Genomic DNA, 15,526 nt, shown 5'->3' on the forward strand with positions numbered 1-15,526 from the left:
GAGGCAAATCGAGTATACTGCAATTTCTTTCTCAGACCAACTCTGTCTAAAGAAAAAGTCGGACATATGCACGGCCCCATAGACTAACATGGGGACGAATGCTATGCTCAAAACAATGGATAAAAAACATCCAATTTATAAGGTTGTGTGCATGAGTTCTAAAGCTGAGCATATTACGTTTAACAGCACCTATCACCAGTCTGGGACTGCCTTTTGTATTTAAAAAAAAGTGGGCAGCCTCAGATTTGTTTTTTTATTTGAAAATAACACTCATCAGCAAAAGTGGCCAAAAAGGTCCCTAATGCCAATTTAAAGGACCCGACACGTAAAAGTTAAGTCTGAACTTCTGGTTTGCGGGATTCTGGCATTCAGAGTGGGATCCCACGACTAGCCTTCTTTGTTATGAAGGAGATCTCATGTGTTATAGAGAGATCTCGTGCTCTGCAGTAACCCAGGGCTGATGCAAACTTTAAAAGGCAATGACCGAATAGTAACAGCTCTAATGATATTACTGTTCGGTAAATGCTTAGTAATTTTAAAGCATTACAAAGTGAAAGTTTTACTAGTGCAATGTAATAACATGAACAAAGATTACATGCAATATCTTGATCTTTCACAGCAATCGTGAAAGAATTTTGGGATCCACCCAATTGTTTGCTAGAACTTTGGATTTTTTAGGGGGGCATTAGAGACCCTTCTGACCACTTTTCCTGATAAGTGTTATTAGAATTATTACCAGTCCACGGCTTTGCACACTTTTCTTAAATTAAAAGGGCAGCCCCAGACTGGTGATAGGGACTCTTTAAGAACCTGTTTATGCTTGACTGCTATCCAAAAATTCCTTCTTCTTCTCAAGATGCATACAACCTATGGACAGGTCAGGGCTGCTTTTTAGAATTAATCAATCAGGGTTATCTAATCCTGGACATTTCTTGTAACTTTGGTGTTTCCAATGGAAATGTGTATGTGGTGGTTCCATACTTTCTCTATATTAGTGTATTCCAATCTCTGACTTTTCACACAATACAAAAGGATAATGCTCCTCATCGGGGCATAGAGACAATTGTTCTAAAGTTTGTCATGAAACCATACATCAGAGGAGAACATGCCACATGAACATCAAGAATGGTCTATGGAGCAGATAGACTACTTACACATAGGTTTCAGCTGTCCTATTAGTTCTTCCTTTGTCCATTTTGCCCATTCCTTCTTGTCTGTGTTGATTGAACAAAGAATAGGGCCACATGGCTTCCCACAATCCTCTATGGCCGGTACATTCAAGTAATGAACCAATACAATGTCAGGATTCTGGAAAAGAAGAAAACAGAGAAAAAGGTCATGCTAAATTGAACATATTCTCTTCATAATATTCATATAACATCTGGAAAAGAAGAGTTAGCAAACTACGTTTGTGCGACTTAAAAATTCTGAAATAATTACATAATTTTGGCTCTTGTTTTTAAGACATCCATGAAGGATAAATTGCACAAAAGATAATAAGAGCTAGCCATGAAATCTGAAACCAGTGCTGAAAATATCTTATTTATCTCCACTTAGCGGGAAGTTTCTGAATGACGTCAAATACGATCAATAATCTGTTCCCAAGTGACAGAATCACGTTATCAGATGCGCATGGGTCAAGAGCCTCCAAATAATACTACGTCCTTGTTTCACAACAATTAAAACCTGGAAATACTATATACCATTTGGGCAGCCCATGTGGCTGCTATCAAACCCATGGATATAGAGGGTCCAGTAGCCATCCCAAATGCTTTTTAACATCCTCTACAACACTACCACCTCTGGAAAAACTGACCTGTATTGTCAGCAAACAAGATGGTGTGGAATTGGTAATTAAAAGGTTCCTTGGGGCGAAACAAATACTATGAACACCTAATATAACTAATGGATAAACCATTGGCAGCTATCTCTTCAGACTCCCCTTTGCACATGAACATTTACAACTTAAAATTTAGGCTTAGCCTAGTGTTCCTATGCTCTGTATGGGGAGAGCGGAGTCAGCAGCCACCAGACTCATCGGGAGACGGCTTGTCTACCTGGAGAACAAAAGGTTCGGCATTCAATTTCATACTTAGGGAATTCAGCCTAAGTGTTAAGTTCTAATTCGAGTGTTCATGTGCATAGGGGAGTCAGAAAGAATTATCTCTCTAGCATCATCTATAAACAAGAGGTTCCTATACACGTTAGTTAGTAGACTGATCCCACTGAAATGGCCGTGTTCTGCCAGGTTTAATGTGTTTCGAGGCCTTAAAGGCATTGACCACTTTGTTTTCACAAGTTTTGAGGATATCATTTTATGCCTCTTACTAACATATATGTATTACAGGTTCTCCTCTTGCACGTGGAAATATGGTCTCCGTCATAGACTACTTCATATTTTCAATGGCTGCTGGTGGAGGAGGATGTGATCAGCTCTGTCCTCAGCCTCCTCCAATAGAAAGACACTGCACATTGGAAAGCTGTTTTCTAATTGGAGGAGGCTGAAAACAGGTCCGCTCACATGCTCCTCCACCAGCAGCCATTGACAACAGGAGATCTGTGCAGTCTGTGATGAAACCTGTACTAACAAGTGCAGGAGGAGAACCTGTAATACTTTTATATTAGTAAGTGGCACGAAATAATGTCTTTAACACATCTGTTAAAATAAAAATAAGGAGGACAACCCCTTTCAGTCGTTTTGGCCTGTGCAGAAAAATGCTCAGGTCAGGAGAGCCGCAGGCCAGTCCGTGCACTGCGTTCCAATTTTGGTCTGATTCATACGGCCGTCTGTCTGCGCTCTTAGGAGGAGTGTGAGAAGGGGCTCACTGGAGTTGGAGAGCTTATAAGAAGGGCACTTATTCCATAAATAATGACAGAATTTCTTGCAATACTAATGACACTTCATAAAACTATTTTGTAAAGAGATGAAAAATAAACAGTTTGCCAAACAATGCCAGCTGCCCCCGTAGTACTTTACAATAGATTAAGAGGAACTGCATCCAAAAGGTCATTGAAAGGCCTTGATTTAATGTTACTAATGAAACCAATCCTCATCATTTTCGGAATTACTTCTCTCCAAATTCTTAGCTAAAATTATAGATAATTATTACTTTCAGCTAATCCCGCAATACCCACTTATCTTAATTCCCTAATTCCAACTTTTTAACGAAAATAGTGATCTGCCACAATTACATCCCACTGACACCGGCTTCATTAGTGCAAACACCAGACTAATGTTTACTTTTCCTGAATGAATCCCTTTAATACGCTGAAGCAATAATAATATATGCATGTGGGTTTCCATGGAAACTGCAGGAGACACAATAACAAACAAGCCGTTGCGATATCTTTAGCTTTGCCAGTTTATCAATGTGCTACTATGTTACTAATTTAGAAATGTAACAAAAAATGTATTGCAATAATAACAAGTTGGGAGAAAATATCATACACTGAAAACAAAGTAATATAGCTTGTAAAAATATTATTACTATAATACTTCCCTTATTGTACAAAAACAAAACTACTATAATACTGCCTCTATATACAAGAATATAACTAATGTAATACTGTACAAAAATATAACTACTATAACACTTGTTCTATGTACAAGAATATAACTACTATAACACTGCCCCTATGTACAAGAATATAACTACTATAATACAGCCTCCTATGTACAAGAATATAACTACTATAATACAGCCTCCTATGTACAAGAATATAACTACTATAATACTGCTCCCTATGTACAAGAATATAACTACTATAATACAGCCTCCTATGTACAAGAATATAACTACTATAATACTGCCCCTATGTACAAGAATATAACTACTGTAATATTGCCCCCTATGTACAAGAATATAATTACTATAATACTGCTCCCTATGTACAAGAATATAACTACTATAATACAGCCCCTATGTACAAGAATATAACTACTATAATACTGCCCCCTATGTACAAGAATATAACTACTGTAATACTGCCCCTATGTACAAGAATATAACTACTATAATACTGTCCCCTATGTACAAGAATATAACTACTGTAATACTGCCCCCATGTACAAGAATATAACTACTGTAATACTGCCCCCTATGTACAAGAATATAACTACTATAATACTTGTTCTATGTACAAGAATATAACTACTGTAATACTGCCCCCATGTACAAGAATATAACTACTGTAATACTGCCCCTATGTACAAGAATATAACTACTATAATACTTGTTCTATGTACAAGAATATAACTACTATAATACTGCCCCCTATGTAAAAGAATATAACTACTATAATACTGCCTTTATGTATAAGAATATAACTACTATAATACTGCTCCTAAGTACAAGAATGTAAGTACTATAATACTGCTGCTATGTACAAGAATATAACTACTATAATACTGCTCCTATGTACAAGAATATAACTACTATAATACTGCTCCCTGTGTACAAGAATATAACTACTATAATACAGCCCCTATGTACAAGAATATAACTACTATAATACTGCCCCCTATGTACAAGAATATAACTACTATAATAGTGCTCCTATGTACAAGAATGTAAGTACTATAATACTGCTGCTATGTACAAGAATATAAGTACTATAATACTGCCCCCATGTACAAGAATATAACTACTATAATAGTGCCCTCTATGTAAAAGAATATAACTACAATAATACTGCCCCTATGTACAAGAATATAACTACTATAATATTGCCTCCTATATACAAGAATATAACTACTATAATACTGTTTCTATGTACAAGAATATACTATAATACTGCCTCTATGTACAAGAATATACAGTTGTGCGCAAAAGTTTACATACCCCGGCAGAATTTTTCCTTGTTTCTGAGAATATGAATGCTAAAAAAAACTTTTTCTCCACTCATGGTTATTGGTTGGGTGAAGCCATTTATTGTCAAACTACTGTGTTTTCGCTTTTTAAATCTTAATGACAACCAAAAACATCCAAATGACCCTGATCAAAAGTTCACATACCCTGGTATGCACAGAATTTGATGCAAATGGGTTTGAATGGCTACTATAGGTAACATCCTCACCTGTGACCTGTTTGCTTGTAATCAGTGTGTGTACATAAAAGCTGAGTGAGTTTCTGGGATCCAGACAGACTCTTGCATCTTTCATCCAGCCACTGATGTTTCTGGATTGTGAGTCATGGGGAAAGCAAAAGAATTGTCAACGGATCTACGGGAAAAGGTAGTTGAACACAGGAAAGGGATGCAAAAAAATATCCAAGGAATTGATAATGCCACTCAGCAGCGTTCAAACTGTGATTAACAAATGGAAAATCAGGGGCTCTGTAGAAACCAAAGCACGGTCAGGTAGACCAACAAAGATTTCGGCCACAACTGCCAGGAAATTTGTTCGGGATGCAAAGAAAAACCCACAAATAACATCAGCTGAAATTCAGGACTCTCTGAAAACTAGCGGTGTGGCAGTTTCAAGATGCACAATAAGGAGGAAGTTGAAGAAAAATGGGCTGTGTGGTCGAGTCGCCAGAAGAAAGCCATGGCTGCGCAAATGCCACAAAGTATCTCGCCTACAATATGCCAAACAGCACAGAGACAAGCCTCAAAACTTCTGGAACAAAGTAATTTGGAGTGATGAGACCAAAATTGAACAATTTTGCCACAACCATAAACGTTACATTTGGAGAGAGGTTAACAAGGCCTATGATGAAAGGAACACCATTCCTACAGTAAAGCATGGAGGTGGATCACTGATGTTTTGGGGACATGTGAGCTAAAAAAGGCACAGGAAACTTGGTAAAAGTTGAAGGAAAGGTGAATGCAGCACATTATCAGCAAATACTGGAGGCAAATTTGTACTCACCAGCCCGTAAGCTGATGACTCCCCGGCGCCTGTGCAATAGAGCAGTGTGACACTGTGCTCAGCCAAACGGGCCCAGGAGGGAACAAAGCGCACTCCATGTGAGCCGCGCTTTGCGCATGCGCCGGGAGGTGAGGCAAAAAAGCACACATCACAGGGACCTGTGACGTGTGGGGAAGGGGGGTGGGGAATATTGTAAAAGTGGACATAGGCGGGGAATTGGGGAATAATAAGCAGATGGGCAGGGATAGCTTGGCGTCCAGGGGACGCCAAGCCTGTGAAAAACCCCGGAGATTAAACTACATTTCTCTGCATTCAGACCTCTACCATGGGCCATACAGGTATGTATAGATTTAATTTTCTATACCCTGTATGCCCATAATAGAGGTCTGATAACTCCAAAGTGGTGACAGATTCCCTTTAACATTTAAAAAGAGAAAACACAGTAGTTTGACAATAAATGGCTTCACCGAATCAATAACCATGAGTGGAAAAAAAGTTTTTTTGTGTCATTCATATTCTCTGAAACAAGGCCAAGAAAGGAAAAATTCTACCGGGGCATGTAAACTTTTAAGCACAACTGTAACTACTATAATTCTGCCTCCTATGTAAAAGAATATAACTACTATAATTCTGCCCCCTATATGCAAAAATATAACTACTATAATACTGCCCCCTATGTACAAGAATATTCTGTAATACTGCCCCCTATGTATAACAATATAACTACTATAATACTGCTTCTATAAATAAGAAAATATCTGATAATATATTGCCTGCCACTGGATATGATTCTAAGCAGAATATTTATGCCTGGTTTGATTTACTCTATGTTTTTCTTTTTGTTTAACTATTTACCATTGCCTCCTCATTTCATACATTAGAACACTTCAGCCATGAATTCAGCTTTATTTCCAGAACTGCAGTATACGTCTCACTGTACTCACATTCTGACGTTCTTTTCACCAGATCTTGTATTTTCAGACATTTTGACCTAAAAAGCACATTGAGGACTGGATGATCCTGTTATGCTCTGAGTGTATTTACTTTTCACAGTGCACATCTAGTGCCACTTGATACCCGAGTTTCTGGGAAGACATTAGACTGGAGAAGAGTTTTTTTTTATATGTTGTTTAAATTATTTGGCCACTAAAATGCTTGAGGCGCCAGCACCATTAGATTAAATGTTAATTTTGGAATTTTACTGATTTTTATATCTACTTTATCCTTATTTATTTAAAACATTTTTGAATGTTACATTTTGTTTACTCAGAGCTGGTAAATATAGAGAAATAGCTGTAAAATAATGAATCTATCATTTACTGTATCTCTCGGTCTGTCTGGTCTATCTATCTATCTATCTATCTATCTATCTATCTATCTATCTATCTATCAATCAATCTATGTATCTATCCTTTTGTTTTTGGATTAAATTCTTAGGTAGTACTTTATTATGAAGACCTGTAAATTACAAATCCAGTGAGCGCAGACTTCAATTAATGACTTCAGTTACCCCTATGACCGATTGGCCAGGTAAAAACTAGAAGACCATACAAGCAGATGTTCATCTGGTTGGACTCAAAGGGGTATTCCCATCTACAAGATCCTATCCCAATATGTAGTAGGTGTAATAATAATAATATTAGCAAATACCTCGAATTAGAAATGTAGTGTAGTTCTTCTGATTCGCTGTGTCACTTTCCCAATATGCAGGGCATTGCAGGGCATTGTGCCCCATTTGCAGGGCATTGCAATAGCTTAGATATCCATGGTTACGACCACTAACAGCTATCTAACTAACTAACTGTCACTATACACTGACGAGCAAAAGGATAACAATGTTTTGAACTTTTGACTTTCACTCTCCATATCTCACCATCCACTACTGCTTCGAACGTGAGACTACCATCATTTTATAGACAATCATCTTCGATATCTCAAACATAAATTTGACTTACAACTATTTAGCATATGATTAGTTATGCAGGTTCTTGTTATGTTACTGCATTGTTACTGTTTTGCTCCTAAAAATCTAAATTAAATTTTTTATTACTTTATTACTATTTTTTAAATCCACCTTTGGCTTTCCACACTGCCCGAATCCATCTGGGCATGCTCTTAATAAGATTCAAGCATGTCTCAACTGAAATCTGATCCCAGGTCTCTTCTACACGTTCCCAAAGTGGGTGCATACTGGTCGACTCACTTGGGTATGTATACAGCTTTTTCTTCAACTCTACCCACAAATGTTCAATTTGGTTGAGGTCTGGGGACTGTGGGGGCCAATCCAGCACCTCTACTTCATTGTCACTGAACCATTTCTTCGCCAATCTCGACATATGCCTTGAGTCGTTGTCCTGCTGGAACACTATGTCGTCCTTTTTACACCCATAGTACTTGATTGTACAAAGGAACTCGTCTTGTAGGATACTCATAAATAGCTCAGCATTGAGACCACAATCGATCCTGGTCAGGTATCCAACACCTTTGACTGTGAAACAACTTCATATCATCAGGCTTCCTCCACCGAATTTCACAGTTCCTTAAATTTCTCAATCCGTTAGCCACCTTTTCCCTTGTTTCTTCCAGACCCATTTTCCCCCATCAGAGCTTAGTCTATTGACTTTTGTCTCATCGCTCGTAATCACCCGTTTCCAATCTTTTCTGTCCACTTTTTGTACTTTTTTGCACACTCGAGCCGACGCTTCTTATGATGATATTGAAGTCGAGGCTTCTTCACTTTTTTTCGGGCCACCATTCCAGACTGTTTCTGAATGGATGGATGGACTTTATTTCGTATTCTTCCATATGTCATGGCACTCACATGATGGAGTTTGGCAATTTTCCTGGCCAAGAGATCGCTATCGATGAGCTGGATGATGCTGTTTCTCTTTTTTTGGGAAATCTTTTTTATGGCTGCTGCTCTTTTCGATCCAGTGACCTTTCGCTTGAGAATCAACCTAATAACACACTAAGCTATTAGGGAATGTGAGAACAGGTTGTAATTTGTAATATACAGGAAGAAAAAGATTTTTCCACCACCAGGAGCAAAACAGTAACAATGCAGTAACATGACAAGAATCTGCATAACTAATCATATGCTAAATAGTTGCAAGTCAAATTTATGTATGAGATAGCCAAGATAATTGTCTATAAAATTATGGTAGTCTCACGTTTGAAGCAGTAGTGGATGGTAAGATATAGAGCCTGAAAGTCAAAAGGTCAAAACATTGTTACTGTTTTGTTCATCAGTGTATTAATGGTCGTAAACATGAATACCTAGGCTACTGGAATGCCCTGCACATGGGGTAAGCGACATAGCTAATCACAAGAGCTATACTACATTTCTAAATGGAGGTATTTGCTAATATTATTATTATTACACCTACTACATATTGGGATAGCATCTTGGAGATGGGAATACCCCTTTAAACCCAGGACTTCAGTGTTGCAAACCAGGAGATTTAACCACTGTGGCATCATGCTACCCTTATATAAAGTAGTTGTACACAGTATATCATTATTTGTATAATTATTATTATTATTCCTCCTACTGCTAGTAATAATAATAGTAAAATGATGCTATGTCCCCTTTAAACAAATTATAGACTTGCAGATTATATAGTTTTCCTTCAAATGGTAAAAATCGGTTTAATAGAAGAAAACCCTTATTATATACTTTAACCCTAAGCAGAATGTTCGCACTATTACACGTCAATCTCCAAAGCGACATCTCTGCAAATGGCTGCTATTTGAAGTACTGGATGGTACATTACCGCAAGAAATGTGTTCTGTAATCAGTTAAGGCGTTTTGATTCATTGTTATTTCCTAAGGCAGCACAAAGTCATGTCGCTTATTCTCCACCGGTAAGAATAGTGCCTTCTTTATATAAATGGCAAGTAGATAGAATACTTTTAAGAGCATGGTTATATCTTTTATGCTGAACTGGCATAGTGAGGAGCAACAGATTTACTATATACACATGTATCCCATATAATATAATATTACGAGCTCTTGGGTCCTTCAAGACATAAAGGAGTCTTACACTTTGCACTCTCTTTTTGTTAGTAGGGTCGCCAGGTAATAAGCTGCGAAACAAGTGTTTATTTATCACTGCAGTGCCTCCACAGGGCAAAGGAAGAATTACACAGAATATAAAATGCAATGGGCTGCTCATCTAATACATGTACATGCCAGGTCCTCCAGAGAGTGAGACACATGTTATTATACCTCTGTATTAATAGATGAGAGTCCTGAATGCCCGAACGCCTTATTCCCTTTGACTTAGAATTTCCATATTGGATATTTGAAACGCGCTGTTCTAAACCTGACAACCCTTCCATGGAAAACAAAAAAGAGGGGAGCTCCTTTCAGAAACTTCTTTTTTATAAAGAATAAACACAAAATATTAGACAGTGTAGGACTATCCCGAAAGGCTTCACCTTGTTGATGGTGGGAAAGCTTATATACTCTTTTTGATCAAAAACACTGTTACTAAGAACCCTATTTTATTTAATTGCACTTGCTTTTTATTTATTTACAGCAGTGTTTCTTTTCATTTTGCTTCTTGTAGGTTTTTCTGATTCATGGCCATTGTGAAACATGCATTTATGTGCTGCATGTGTGGCACCCCAGGGGTCTGGTTCCCACAGTAATAGCAATATTACGTCTGTGAGCAGGTGGGATGTTTCCTGGTCAGACATCCTATGCATGCCACACCTCCTGCCCAGTCCTGGGAGGGGAAGAACTTCCCCTATATAAAGCTGGGGCTGAGGCAGGGTTAGTGAGTAGAGAAAGAGCAGAGAACACAGACAGAGACACAGTCTGGTCTGTAGTGGAGCAGCTATAGGGAAAGAAAGATCAGGAGCTCTGTGGGAGCTGTACTAAAAGAGATCAGGGGCTGGAAGCTGTAGAGCTCGCCCTGATTGAAGAGTTCTTACCGGACACGGAGTCCGAGGCTGTGGGGACTAATCCTTACCCCGCAGCAGAAACCGCCCGGCAGGGGATTTCAGGTCCTCTGGCCAAGAAACCCGAAGGCACGGTCACACGCAAGGGACCAGCACCGCGACGTGGAGCGGAAGCTACCAAAAGGCCCCGAGTCACCGGCCATACGGGTGAGCACCACACGGTACACTCAGGGACGTGGGCTACTTTTACCAGCCTCTAGCAAGGTAGCCAGAAGAGTACGATTAGTTGGGGAGGCCTACAACTCCGCCTGGCCAGGGGAGATCCCATCTGCTCGCGGACTGACCAGGCCCCGATCGCTAGCCAGTACTCCGGGAGGGTCTACCTTTGCCACCAGTAAAGACCCTGAACTACACCGCACCGTCTCCGAGTGTTTCATCATCCACGTCCGCTGCCCTGAGGCCATACCCCTCCCGTTGGGGGTTATACCATCCCCGCTGCACAACCGTATCACCGGCCTCAGCGGTCTGCCCTGCAGCGGCGGTCTCATGACCGCATTCAACGGGTGGCGTAGTCGAACATTCTAACATCTACTGCTAAAGACTGCCACTCAGCTTGACTCCCTGGGCACGGACCGGGTCACCGCCACGAGACTACTACCCCTATCAGATCCGGCTCCGGGTAGGCTCCCGCGTGCGCAACGCTGCGCGACTCAGGCCCAGGGGCGCGTCAACTTTGGCGTAGTCGGCAGGATTACGTGCCCGCAACCACCGGGTACTGCGTGCCTGAAAAAGAGACTTTCAAACTTACCTGTGGTGAAGATTCCCGCCATCCGACGCCATCTTCTACCTTCTTCCCGCCATCCGTGGAGTTTTCCCGCCGTTGGACGCCATCTTCTGCCTTCTTCCCGCCATCCGTGGAGTTTTCCCGCCGTTGGACGCCATCTTGAAGACGCCGCGCGGGAAAAAGAGGGGCGTGGACTCCGAAAAGCCCGCGAGAACTGAAGCCCCGCCTCACGTCCGAACGTTGCGTAAGGTCCTGGAAGGAGCCTAGCAGACGCCGACGTCACAGGAGCGCGACGGAAGGTCCTCGACCCTGACGATCCACTGCGGAACCGCGGCCTACGGAAGAGGATCATCGCAAGGTAGGCCACGGTCCACTAGGGGGGAGGAAGATGTCGGATACGGAGGAGAGATTCACTGCCGCAGCCACCGCCAGCGCCACCGCTGCTGCGGTCATGCCTTTCACGATGCCCTATATCCCGGGGGCAGCCTGGCTACCCCAGTACTCAGGGGAGTCACATACCCTGAGTGACTTTAGAGAAAAGCTGGATAGCCTCTTCCAGGTGTACCCCCTCACAGAAGAGCAAAAAGTGAGCATCCTGGTGGCCCAACTAACTGGGGCAGCCCAAAGGGAGGTAAAGTCCTGGCCACCTGGGAGGAGGACTGTAGCAGGGATATTAACCCGGCTGAAGGACACCTTTAATACCCGCACCTCAGCCGAGATTAAGCTTAGATTCTACGGGTGCAAACAGCGAGCATATGAGAATATAAGAGACTATGCTTTAAACCTACAAGAGGCCCTGAGAGCCATTAAGCAGACCGACCCTGACGGCGTGGGAAACGAGGACAGGCTGTTGACAATCAAATACCGGGCAGGACGCTCCAATACCAACGCGGATGCCTTGTCCAGAATGCCAAACCTACCGGACGTGGGGGAAGATCCAGAGGAACTGGAGGAGGTTGAACTTCCCGCGTTCCACCGGCATGGGACTATCCAGTATTCCCACCGTGTAAGGGGTAAGCAATCTGCTACGTTTAACCCCTTACCTCATTACAACTGGGCGGAAACGCAAGACAGTGACTCCGCCGTCCGACTGGTGAAGGAGATGCTGACTCAGCCAGATGCCCGCCTTGACCCAGACGCTCCGGAAGAGACCAAGCAACTGTGGGCTGAGAAGAGTCGACTGTTCCTTTACAAGGGGAAGTTGTGCCGCAGAATGGTTAACTCCCGGACGCATGAACTGATCTGGCAAGTAGTGGTGCCAAGAAGAGACGCGGCTATGGTACTGGAGGCATACCACGACGGAGCTGGGCACTTCGGGTGGAAGAAGCTGGAGTTCCTGCTGCGTGGGCGGTTCCACTGGGTAGGCATGAGGGGAACCATCGAGAGGTGGTGCAGAGACTGTGGACCGTGCCACCTAAGAAGGAAGGACCGTGCCAGCCAGAAGACTCCCTTGCAGCCCATCATCACCCGACAGCCACTGGAACTGGTAGCCCTGGACCATGTGAAACTGGCTCCAAGCAGATCTGGGTATGTCTACGCCCTCACAATCGTAGATCATTACTCCCGGTTCCTGGTGGTGGTCCCGGTCAAGGACTTAACGGCTCAAACAGCAGCTAGAGCCTTCCAGAAGCACTTCTGCCGTCCACACGGATACCCGGAGCAGGTGCTGACGGACCAGGGACCTGCCTTTGAAGCGGAAGTCTTCCAGGAGTTCTGTACTCTGTATGGCTGCCGGAAGATAAGAACAACACCCTATCATCCGCAAACCAATGGGCTCTGCGAGAAAATGAACCAGGTGGTGATAGATCTTCTGAAAACATTGCCCCTGGAGGAACGCAGTCTGTGGCCTGAGAAACTGCCTGATCTAGTGGACCTATACAACCACATCCCGGTAGGTTCTACCAACTGTACCCCGGCTTACCTAATGAGAGCAAGACCTGGTAAGCTTCCTGTTGATCTGGAGATGGGAGTCCTGACACCCGAGGACACTTCACCAGAAGCAGACTGGGACACAGAAAGGCAGCAGCAGTACCGGAAAGTACAGGAGAGCGTGGAGCGAAGTCTCTGTCAAGCTAGAGAAAGACAGGAGAAGACTTACAACCAGTATGCTCCCGCTGTTCCCCTGGTACCTGGAGAGCAGGTCTTGAAGAGGAAGAGACGCCTCCACAAGTTGGACGACCAGTGGGAGAAGGACCCGTACACCATACTGCCCTCAAGCCATGAGAACCCGAAAGTCTGCATAATCAGTAAGGATGGAGGAGAAACCACAGCCATTGTATCCCAAGATCACCTGAAGAAGTGTCCCGAACAGCTACGAAGCCCTGAAGAAGAACAAGAAGACCCTCGAACCGCAGAGGAAAGGGAAGATATGGTTAGTACTGTGCTCGGAGACTTCCCTCGGTCTTGGACTCAAGTCAATGGCGCAGTTGTGGTACCCGTCTTCACCTTCCTCCAACCAGCATCTCAAGTACCTACGGAGAAACAGGTGGAGCTGGAAGAGCAGCCGGTCCAGGAGGCAGAAGACCCCACACAAGCAGACCAGGAGGATCAACCCTCTGCTTATAGTGAGCCTGCCGTACCCCTAGTGAGCCAAAGAGCCCGTAGACAGCTGCCCAGTTTACCTTTGACAGCTCCTACACTTGGTAGCTCAGGACCAGTCAGTCAGCTCCATAGGTCCACTAGAGCCACTAAAGGCCAGTTACCCGTACGTTGGAGGATCTAAGTGTTTAGACTGTTTATTTGTATTTACCTGTTTATTGTTACTTGTAAATAATTGTGTATTTTTAGTTATTTTATAGGTGTCGTTTATGGATTATCCAGAATCCTTTGTACATATGTTTGGAGCGTAACCCAGGAAAGGACTAAAGACTGTTAAGGACTCGGGGCAGGACAGACCCCTACCTGGTTACGGCTCCCGGTCTCTTGGTGAAATGGACACCTTTGTTTTCTTCAAAGACTGCACCCGGTTGCGGACACGCCGTGACCATCATAATGTGTTTTTCTTTGTTATACTGTTTCTGTTTTTACTTGTTATGTTTTACAAAAGTATGTTTAGTCCCGGAGTACTAAATTTCACTAGGGGGGAATGTGGCACCCCAGGGGTCTGGTTCCCACAGTAATAGCAATATTACGTCTGTGAGCAGGTGGGATGTTTCCTGGTCAGACATCCTATGCATGCCACACCTCCTGCCCAGTCCTGGGAGGGGAAGAACTTCCCCTATATAAAGCTGGGGCTGAGGCAGGGTTAGTGAGTAGAGAAAGAGCAGAGAACACAGACAGAGACACAGTCCGGTCTGTAGTGGAGCAGCTATAGGGAAAGAAAGATCAGGAGCTCTGTGGGAGCTGTACTAAAAGAGATCAGGGGCTGGAAGCTGTAGAGCTCGCCCTGATTGAAGAGTTCTTACCGGACCCGGAGTCCGAGGCTGTGGGGACTAATCCTTACCCCGCAGCAGAAACCGCCCGGCAGGGGATTTCAGGTCCTCTGGCCAAGAAACCCGAAGGCACGGTCACACGCAAGGGACCAGCACCGCGACGTGGAGCGGAAGCTACCAAAAGGCCCCGAGTCACCGGCCATACGGGTGAGCACCACACGGTACACTCAGGGACGTGGGCTACTTTTACCAGCCTCTAGCAAGGTAGCCAGAAGAGTACGATTAGTTGGGGAGGCCTACAACTCCGCCTGGCCAGGGGAGATCCCATCTGCTCGCGGACTGACCAGGCCCCGATCGCTAGCCAGTACTCCGGGAGGGTCTACCTTTGCCACCAGTAAAGACCCTGAACTACACCGCACCGTCTCCGAGTGTTTCATCATCCACGTCCGCTGCCCTGAGGCCATACCCCTCCCGTTGGGGGTTATACCATCCCCGCTGCACAACCGTATCACCGGCCTCAGCGGTCTGCCCTGCAGCGGCGGTCTCATGACCGCATTCAACGGGTGGCGTAGTCGAACATTCTAACATCTACTGCTA

The 15,526-nt window shown here is 43.4% G+C and overlaps 1 protein-coding gene across 5 annotated transcripts in view; it reads right to left on the minus strand.

Moving 5' to 3' along the window:
* CAMTA1 (calmodulin binding transcription activator 1) overlaps positions 1–15,526 on the minus strand; it is a 2,249,809-nt gene that overhangs the window by 486,034 nt on the left and 1,748,249 nt on the right. For all 5 annotated transcript variants that reach the window (XM_073656516.1, XM_073656517.1, XM_073656515.1 and 2 more), the window contains exon 6: positions 1,155–1,308. In XM_073656516.1, coding sequence (XP_073512617.1) covers positions 1,155–1,308 — 154 coding nt within the window. The remainder of the gene's footprint in view (positions 1–1,154; positions 1,309–15,526) is intronic.

Source organism: Phyllobates terribilis, unplaced genomic scaffold, assembly GCF_046119375.1.
Source record: "Phyllobates terribilis strain yellow unplaced genomic scaffold, ASM4611937v1 Scaffold_12__6_contigs__length_324123572, whole genome shotgun sequence".
NCBI lineage: Eukaryota > Metazoa > Chordata > Amphibia > Anura > Dendrobatidae > Phyllobates > Phyllobates terribilis.